Source organism: Dendrobium catenatum, unplaced genomic scaffold (genome assembly GCF_001605985.2).
Source record: "Dendrobium catenatum unplaced genomic scaffold, ASM160598v2 fragScaff_scaffold_574, whole genome shotgun sequence".
NCBI classification, from domain to species: domain Eukaryota; kingdom Viridiplantae; phylum Streptophyta; class Magnoliopsida; order Asparagales; family Orchidaceae; genus Dendrobium; species Dendrobium catenatum.
Genome location: NW_021319036.1, coordinates 970032 through 980597, shown reverse-complemented (window position 1 = coordinate 980597; position 10566 = coordinate 970032). Strand labels below are relative to the sequence as shown.

Below are 10566 nucleotides of genomic sequence, written 5' to 3'. Positions count from 1 at the left end.
GGGGCCTCGAAAAATCAAGGGAAGGCCTCAGTAGTAAGGACAGAGGGAGAAGAGAAGAAGGGGAAATCTCCGGACTTCCTTGCCAAAAGAGGGGCCTCGAAAAATCAAGGGAAGGCCTCAATAGTAACGATAGAGGGAGAAGAGAAGAAGGGAGAATCTCCAGACTTCCTTGCCAAGAGAGGGGCCTCGAAAAATTGAGAGAAGACCTCAATAGTAAGGACAGAGGGAGAAGAGAAGAAGGGAGAATCTCCGGACTTCCTTGCCAAAAGAGGGGCCTCGAAAAATCAAGGGAAGGCCTCAATAGTAAGGACAGAGGGAGAAGAGAAGAAGGGAGAATCTCCGGACTTCCTTGCCAAAAGAGGGGCCTCGAAAAATCAAGGGAAGGCCTCAATAGTAAGGACAGAGGGAGAAGAGAAGAAGGGAGAATCTCCGGACTTCCTTGCCAAGATAGGGGCCTCGAAAAATTGAGGGAAGGCTTCAATAGTAAGGACAGAGGGAGAAGAGAAGAAGGGAGAATCTATGGACTTTCTTGCCAAAAGAGGGGCCTCGAAAAATCAAGGGAAGGCCTCAATAGTAAGGACAGAGGGAGAGGAGAAGAAGAGAAGAAGAAACAGAAAAGGGGAAAAGAAGAGGAGAAGGGCAATTTTTCTAAAGGCCTAGGGGGCCTATTTATACTTTTTTGAATAGAAGAGGAAAAGTTTCTAAATTTTTCCAGCATTTTCGAATTTCCCACATTTTTCTGATTTTTTAGAATTTTTTCGGAATTTTTTGGAATTTTCTGGAATTTTTTCAGAATTTTTTGGAATTTTCTGGAATTTTTTCAGAATTTTTTGGGTTAAAAAATTCTATGTGGGCCCCACAAAAAAAATTAAATAGGTAACCGCGCAATGCATGGTTCGGCCTGCCAAGCTTGTCCGGGCCCGATTTTAGGCACGGATAGTCCAAACTTGATGTTTTTTGGGCCCTCAGGACCGTTTTTTGAAGTTCCGGACTCAATTTTGACACTTCTGGAGCTCGACGGGGCTTCTATGACCAAGTATCTTCAAATATTCAACTTTTGAAGCCCAATTTTTTACGATTCGGCCAATGTAAAATTTTGGAACAAGTATTTTCATACTTCTGGAGCTTCAACGACGAAAATAGGGGGGCAACTGATACGTCATGCGAAAATTAACTTGATCGGGCACGAATCTCGAGGCAAAAATCAAGTTGGAAACTTCAAAAATTAAATCCGGGAGCACCTGAACTCCGATTTCAGTGAGCTTACAGTCAAACTGATTGTCTTGGAAATACAAATACAATGACACCAAATTCGACCCAATCCGCGTCCAAATGGGTCCGAATCAAGGACCCGAAGCTCTTTTAGAAGGTTCAAACCGCAATTTGAGTTACCAAACGATCTCCGATTTTAACGAGCTTATACTAGAATCGAGCGAATCGACGAGATGAGTCCAACGAGACCAAGATCATAGAAATCTGACATCACTAAGGCTTTCAAATGTCCAACGAACGGTGCACGATCGTAGGATTCAATATCGGCCGTCCATTCGACCACTCCCTATTCGCCCCTGATCTCACGCCTATTTACGGGTCATGTCACTCCAGAAAATCTATAAATAGAGCCCTCATTTCTCATGAGAGGGGGACTCAAGCAAGAAGAGAAGGAAGAGGAGAAGGAAGGGAAGGAAGAAGCTCCTCCTCGACCATTGCCGGAACCTCGCCGGACCACCGCAGGAGCCTCGCCGGACCACCGCAGGAGCCTCGCCGGACCACCGCCGGAGCCTCGCTGGACCACCTCTGGAGCCTCGCCGGACCACCGTCGGAGTTTCGCTGCACCACCATCTCAAGGCCTGACGTTCAGGCCCGACGTGCTACTAAAGGTCTGACATTCATGCCCAACGTTCTGCTCAAGGCCCGACTTTCAGGCCTGATTTCTTCATCTGAGGCCCTCAACTTCTCCAGAAGCCCTCACATTCGTCAAAGGACCTCACCAACATCTGAGGCCTTCACCTTCACCTTCACCAAAGGCTCTCTCCTCTGCTAGACTACCACCATACGCCGTTGTTTTGTCGGAACACAATTTGAGGCCTGGACTTTTGCTGGGCCACTACCTGACGTCCAGAGTTCTACCAAAGTACCGTCCTACTACAACAGTCTTTCAGACCCCAGTTTCCTACCGACCACGGTCCTTCAGGCCTTCGTCGCCTACTATGTTCCTTCCGACCTCCATTAACAGACGACGGTCTTTCTGACCCGGTCTCCTGCCGACTACGGTCCTTCCGACCAGACAAACATGTATATGTAATTCCTACTATGTAATGCAATCTGCATGATGTACATTTGTTACATCAATCCAAGGCTTTCTCCCAAGGAAGAGCCTCATTTGTAACAACTACAAATACTAGTGGATTCATTCAAACTGGGCCAGGCCCCGTGGTTTTTCCCCCTTTTAAGGGGTTTTCCACGTAAAAACTCTGGTGTCTCTTATGAATGTTTCACCCCCTCACTTATCTGCTTGTGTGCTGGATCTTCATACAATGCTAAGACGTTAAACCATAAATATTTCTCTACCGCCGCGAATATTCCAGGATGCAACAACAATGATTATTTATAGCTTTATTATTTCAACAATCGTAGTATGCTGTTTTTGGATTTCACCATTATATAATGCATTTTATTATTTCTGTATAAATTCATTATCATATTGACTACTACAGTTATGAATTAAATAATTTCATGCACATTGCTTCTTTCATATGCTTTGAGTTCAATTGTAAAATTTTAGTGATCAGCTGGGGTGTTTAGCTAAATATATGTGATTTGATAATATCATGTCTCAGAAAAGGATATGGAGTGCGAGACTCATCAGAATTATGATTCTACATGTTTTACTATTATTTTATCTTTTAAGGAGTGTCTAGTTAGTGTTGTATTAGATGACTCCTAGCTTTTGTATATTATTTTTTGAGAAATAATCATTGATATTTTGATTAATAGATCACATTTTTACTAACATTTTATTATTAAAAAGAATAAGATAGCACCACATTTTTTTTTGAGAAATAGTTATTATCATTATAAAAGATAAAGATATAATTCATAAAATTTTATGTTTGGTTCATAGTTCATGATAATGAGATGTATCAAAATATTCAAATTAGTTAACATCTTATATTGTATATTATTTTGTGGCTCTTGATTCCTCATTATCTCAATTGTTGAAAAGGACTTACTCCGAACCGTCTGCATAAAACAATATTTGAGAACCAAGATGATAATTTAAATTTTAAGTGAGATGCAAATATTTAAGTAGGCATTAATTTTAGAAGAAAAAATAAATTCCCCAAGCAAAGCTACACACGCTTCTTTCGATCAATTAATTCATTTATCAAATTTTCGATCTCCTCATAAGATGACCCTCCCTTGTCCACAGCTTTTTTGGCCATCTCCCCAAGTTGTTTTGCCCTCCTCCTCCTCTCGTTTGCTTCCATCCCATCCCCCATCAACGTCCTAACAGCTATCTTTATTACCTCAGCCTTCACAATGGGTCTCATCTCTATATTAAAAGTGTTCACCTTTGAGCCCACCGTTATACCAACCTTCAATATATCTACTAAAAACTTTTCATTATAAAATTGATCCGCATACAACGGCCATGTTACCATCGGCAACCCTGCACTAATTCCTTCTAAACAAGAATTCCACCCACAATGAGTTACAAATCCCCCAACTGCATCATGATTTAGTATCACTAGTTGTGGGGCCCATCCTCTTATCATCATCCCTACCTCTTTAATTCTCTCTCTATACCCCTTTGGAATCCAATCATCGCACTCATTCCTCACCACCCAAACAAATAGAAGCCTAGATTCCTCAAGCGCAAGCGCTATTTCTCTCAATTGCTCCACCGAGAATAGGCTTCCACTTCCAAAGCATATGTATACAATCGAGCCTGTTGGTCTTTTGTCAAGCCATTTCAAACACTCGTTAACAGAAGCTGGATACTCCCCACCTCTTGATGACTTGGTCATCTCCTTGTTGTATAGAGAAACAGGGCCAATATTCCACACCCTCCCTATCCCCTTGCGATAGTGGTCAGCAAATTCAGGTTCCAGCACATAGAAACTATTCATCAATGCACCATAGTTTTTCGATTCCACCTCCATTGCTTCTCTAAATGTCTCAAAAATGATGTCAGATGGTGTTCCTGCAAATTTGTTAAAGTCCATTATTTGGGTTCTTAACATCTCTATACGGTGGGGGAGGTCAGGAAAAACAAAGCACTCGGCCTTGTCCACTTTTAGGGGGCACCGCTCAAAAGCAGTGGTAGCACACATTGCGAAGTTGCTACTCCCATGAAAAACAAGTCGTGGAATACCTCTTGCGGTGGCAACATAATATGTCCATGGCAAGAACATGTCGGTGACTACGCAATCAGGGTAGAGTTCTCCAAGCACATAATCGAAAGAGTGTCGAAGCGAGGAGAGAGCCTTGAAGAAGTTGCTTACTTGGTCATGATCAAACATTAATGAGCGGTTCTCACACCCGTTGGGGAGGCCAAACTCAACAGAGGGAAAAGGGATAATGTGGAGTTGAACAGAGTCATCGATGCTGGGGCGGATGATGGTAGCATTAACAGGAGTAGTGAGGATGGTTATGCGGATGCCACGGGCTGCGAAGATTTTGGCCATGTCGACCATAGGGAGCATGTGGCCTTGCGCCATGAAAGGGAAGAATAGCATGTGGAGATGATTGGCTTCAGAGGTCATTGCTGGATAATGGCTAGAGAGAAACACACTGTTGTGTGCGATTGATTTTACTCTGTAATGGAGTGGGAGACTCTTTTTATAAGAAGAAGAAATGTCCAAAATCTTTGCTTTAATATCTGAAGCTATCGTCATTACTGATGGAAGGTCAACTTCCTCTCGGGAATCTGAAAGATTAAAATGAGATAAAGTTCGTCAAAATCGGAGTCCGTTTGGTAACTCAAATTACGGTTTGAACCTTCCAACAGCACTTTGGATCCATTATTTGGACCCATTTGGGCTCGGATTGGGTTGATCTTGGTGTCGTTGAGTTCGTATTTCCGAGACGCTCAGTTCGACTATAAGCTTGCTGAAATCGGAGTTGGGGTGCTCTCGGAATTAATTTTTGAAGTTTCCAACTAGCTTTCGCCTCGAGATTCGTGCCCGATCAAGCTAATTTTGTGATGCTGTATCAGGTATCATTAAGTAAATCAAATGAGTGATAAAATATAGTATATGATCATTTAATTATAATAATAAGATAGGCGATGATCATATGTGCAATAAATTATTGAATCAAATAAATTATTTTTCAAACTAAACCAAATTGAGTGTTAGTTTAGTTAGTATGGTTCAATTCTTGATGAACCAAATACAAATAATATTAAGCTTTGGTTGGAACAAATTTCTTATTGTTTTCTAAAATAGTTTTCTAGTATGAAAAACTCTAGATCTGAAATTTTTTTGTAGTAGAAAACAACTTTTGAAAGCAGTAAGAAAGTTATCTCAAACAAAGCCTTAATTAAAAATTCTATTATTTTTACTTAAGTAGCATGCATTGAGAAGAATATTAAGTAAAGGGAGATTTATATGCATACCACTTTATTTCATGTTATTTACATATTTAACACCCAAATCTTTAATATTTCATGTTTACCACTCATAGACAATATTAATATCAATTATACCACTTTATAAACTTTAATATTTCATTTTGTACATCCTTATTTGATCTATGGGTGGTAGTCATGAAGTAATAGTTTTAGGTATTAGATATATAAGTAATATGAACTAAAGTTGTATGTATGTAAATCCCCCTTTATAATATATTAAATGTACACAATTTTATAGGTATTTTTTGCTCTCTTATATTTACATGCAATCTTTTTTCAATATAATGGATTTTGCCATTTTTATTCCTGAAAAAAAATGCAAATTGTGATCATAAATTTCATTAATTAAATATACAATCTTTTTTGGAGTAAAGCTACACCTCTCAAAAGATTACATAAAAAAGCATTTGAGATCTGATTTGTCACAAAAAATATCTTCGATATATATTTGAATTGAAAACTTCCAAAATTAAATTTGGGATCATTCATACTTCGATTTTAGTAAGCTCAAGTCAAATTGAAGGTCTCAATAAGACAAATCCAACAAAATCAAAATCGGTCCAATCAGAGACAAAGGGATCAAATCAGGGGATTGAAGCATATTTGGAAGCTTGGAATCAATAAATAGATGATAAAATAATAATCAAATATGACATGCTTATAGTCGAATGGAGCGGCTCGGCGACATGAATCCAATGAGCCCAAAATTGCTCAATCCCGACATCATTACAAAGCTTAAATGTTGAGTGAAGGTTCCATGATTGAAGGAATCAATATGGGTCGTCTGATATTGCACTATAAATTTATCATGAATCTTTTTCATATTTACGGAGTATGACACTCTTTAAATTTATGAATAGACCCCCTTTCTTTGCAAGAAGGGGTCTCTTTTAGGTTGGACACTCGGCTAGAGACTCCAGAGAGCTTTGAAGCTTAAAAATTATGGAGCTCCACCCATACAACACCACTGGCCAATCCTCGCCGCCCTGCCACAATTGTTGAACCTTCGCCAGACCATTGACATCAGTCCTTCATCCGGCGACCACCCTACACCCAACCTCCGTCATCTATCAACTACGGTCCATTCGACATCAGTCGCCCGACTACAGTCCTTCAACCTCAATAGCCCAACTATAGTCCTTCTATCACAGTCGCTTGATTGCAATCTTTTCAACCTATGTAGCCCACCAATTATAGTTCTTCTACCTTAGTTACCCGACTACAATTTCTTCGACCTCCATAGCCTGACTACGGTCACCTTAACCACCATCACTCGACTACAGCCCCTCTGATAACATTGTCCTAACTACGGTTCCTCGTGTAATAACCCGAATTTCTAAAAATAATTAAAATAAAAATTTTGAATATTTATTTGAATTGGAGTGTTGCGGTGCTAATCCTTCTGGTACTATGATGTTAGGCCTAGAGTGCAGCAGTGTATTAAAATGCCACCACCACATTGAAGCATTTGTTTGTATGGTAATTCTAAATTTGACATGCAATGCTACGGCACTACCCACTAAAAATCATTTTTATATAAGAATTCTCACTAACCATCCTTTATTTCCCCCAAGCTAACACAAACTTGTCGAACAAGGATGAGAAAATGGGGAGAGGGAAGGAGAAGAGAGAGAAAATTTAAAATTTTTTATTTTTGGATCGCTTTATCGCTTTTACAAAAAATATTAATATGGAGATATATGATTCTAATCCTATCTTTGTTTATAAAGGTTCTGATTTTGACTAATGAATTTTCCTCAAAATTAATTTTACTACATTTTCCCAGCTTTATTGAATTTCTACAACAAAATTTTTTATATGTTATCATATTGATTATCATGGACATTTTGACTGTATATGAATTTTATCGAGATCGAAAATAGAAGTTATTAAATGTTGTATAATTTATACTATAAAAATTGGGAATTTTTATTGAAGCAAACTGAAAATATAAGGACTAAGAATAAAAGAGTGTATGTGATTGGATAATAGTTAGTCTTTATTATCGTTATAATATTATGATAATAATATATGTGAGGACAAGTAAAAGCTAGTTTCACCGACATTGGTTGAAGTCTAACTGACCTGTATAAGATGGTGAGATGGCAAGCTTTTCTTTAGATATTGTATTTATTGTTTTCTTTCGCTGATTCACGTGATATTGATTAAAAGTTATAAGGAGTTAGTACTGTGCCGACGAGCGAAAAGTGACAATTTTATTTACTGAGCCAACATGATACTAATATGGATTATTGTTTACTGGAAAAACACTTCTTATAAAATCAGAACTTAGATGTTTATTTCTTGGGTTGCTTGCTTGTAAATCGCCTGATAGGTGTTTGATTATTTGGCCCTTCCAGTTTTTGCAACCAAAATGAAGTCTTTATCTGCTGCTCGGCCACATTTCTGCCGGGAATTTTGTTTTATTTTTTATTTTTGTTATTTGACACAGCTAGCTACTGTTAATGCTGGTTATTAGACTAATGGTGAAAACTGGTTGAAATTAATTTGTGGTCTACTCTTAGTTGAAGGAGAAGTCGTGCTCCTTGGATTTAGTGATAGTTATGTGGTTTTCTGGTTTCAGGTATACAGTTGGATGTCACAGCAGCACTGGTTCCATTTCGATTTTGCTCTTGCAACCAAACTTGCGGATTATCTGGGCAAGGACCGAAAATTCACAAAATGTCGAGAGATATTTGATGCCATGATGAAGCCATGTTGGCGTGATCATCTTAAAAGCAGAACTCCTAAACAAACAATTTAAATTAACATAAATTAAAAGCATAATTCATGGGCAATTATGTCTTTTATAATAAAATCTCAAAAGCAGAACTCCTAAACAAACAATTAAAATTAACTTTACAGTATTAATAAGCACTTTTAAAAATATTATTCAAACATATATCATTATTGAAACTCCATTTTATTGAACGGCTTTTTCTCAATCTCCTTTTTTAAAACTCCTTTTTATGTAAGCATAAACCGAATCAAACGAAGCCTAAATGTTATTCACGTGATTACGAATTGGGTTAACGACCCCCATAGTTCGCGACTTAAATCCCATCATGCAATTTTTTGTATAACTTCTTGATGTTCCTAATAATGCCATTTTATATGAATCCACATCATTTCCTTAGCAAACCCATCCTCTTTATCACATGATGTCGTGCTCTAGAGGCCTATATGTGTTTAGATTAGAGTTTTGGACTAAGGAGCATTAGAACATATTCTCTTTTGGCACAATGCAAACTCTTGTCTCCAAAGTCTTTTCTCTCTACTTGTTATACTTCTAACTTGTGCTTGAATTAATAAAAGTTCTCTCACTGAATGCATGATGAATGTACGATGCTCGATAGAATTACTATAAAACCGACCAATGTCTTACCATTTCATAGGTTATTGTTCTAATTACCCGTATTTCAATTTTTTCAATTTTTCTAGAGTCATTATAACTCTAAATCATAATCTAGTTTCACCATAGTATTTTGATTGTAATATTTTACTTACACGATTTTTTTCATAATTTTTGGGCATCGATGAAAATCCTTAAGTAATTTGTATCTATCGGTACAAGTGAGACCTTCGGGACCTTCACTTAAAGGTGTCAATTTTTGACACAACCCGAACCCGACCCGGAAAAATCCGGGTTCGGGTCAACCCGAACTCGAAACGGGTCGGATTCGGGTTCAACAAATCAACCCGTTTTAAAAAGCGGGTCATATTCGGGTTGACCCAGCAACCCGAAATTGACCTGAAATTGACCCGAAAGTGACACGAAAACTCATATTTGACATGAAAACCCGAAATTGACCCGTTTTTAACTCGTTTTTGACCTGAAAATCAAAAACTAGCAATTTTGGGTCAACCCCAGGTCATTCGTGTCGGGTCGGGTTGACCTGGACCCAATCGGGTCAGGTTCGGGTCCGAAAACCTGACCTGTTTTTAAAAATGGGTCGGGTTCGGGTTGACCCGAATAGTGCCGAATCAGTTCCGAGTTTGACTCAAACCCCCGACCCGTTGACCCGAATTGACACCCCTACCTTCACTGAATGCATGATGAATGTATGATACTCGATAGAATTACTATAAAAACCACCAATGCCTTACCATTTCATAGGCCATTGCTCCCTATCCTTCCATCTAAAACTCCCTATTTAGAGGCTTCTTGTTTGCTCATCTAGCAATAAACTTGGGCAAAATATTAGATTTCACTCCACGAATCGTTGAAGCATGTGCTCCTCATTGCTACCTTAGCTCGATAAAGAAAAGAAATCCCAAGGGGCGATTGCAAACATTTTATTTTTTTCCTTTTATTTTATTAAATTTTATATGAAATAAAAATATATTTAAGAACTTATTAACACTATAAATAAATAAATAAAATAAAAAATTTAGATGAACGACTTTTAACATTCAAAAGAAATTTATTCCTTTGAGGAGCACGCTAAGAGTTGGGACCAACAATATGTGTATAAGGGTATGAGAATACAAAAATATTTAAATATTTAAAAAACTTAAAATTTGATTTAACTGTTTTTTAAAATAAAACATATATTTTTAATCATTTTTCAAACAAATTATAGGGAAAAAATAAATTAAAAAAAATTAATCCCAAACAAGGCTTAAACATTTTTGCTGTAAATTTATTCAAAAAGTATGGTAAAACAAAATTGATTTAATTAAAAAACAGCCCATTTAATAATGTAAAGATTGCATTAATTAAATCAACAATCTTTTCAGAGCAAAGCTACATTTCTCAATAATTTACAAAATTTTTAGGTCCATTTTGAATAACATGATCATTTTAAATTTAAAAGAGATGTAGATAATTTGCTTTGTAGATAATTTGCTTTTCATTACTCAATCGTAATTATGATTAATTAGAAGTCTTATTTTTTATTCATTTATACTCACTTTTTTTATTTACT

At 37.4% G+C, this 10566-nt stretch overlaps 1 protein-coding gene across 1 annotated transcript; it reads right to left on the bottom strand.

The window, feature by feature from the left end:
* Positions 1–3341: 3341 nt before the first annotated feature.
* On the bottom strand, positions 3342–4856 carry LOC110095978 (scopoletin glucosyltransferase-like). The gene has a single exon (XM_020821718.2). The coding sequence runs from the start codon at positions 4767–4769 to the stop codon at positions 3354–3356; it is 1416 nt and encodes a 471-aa protein (XP_020677377.1). The 5' UTR covers positions 4770–4856; the 3' UTR covers positions 3342–3353.
* Between the last annotated feature and the right edge of the window lie 5710 nt (positions 4857–10566).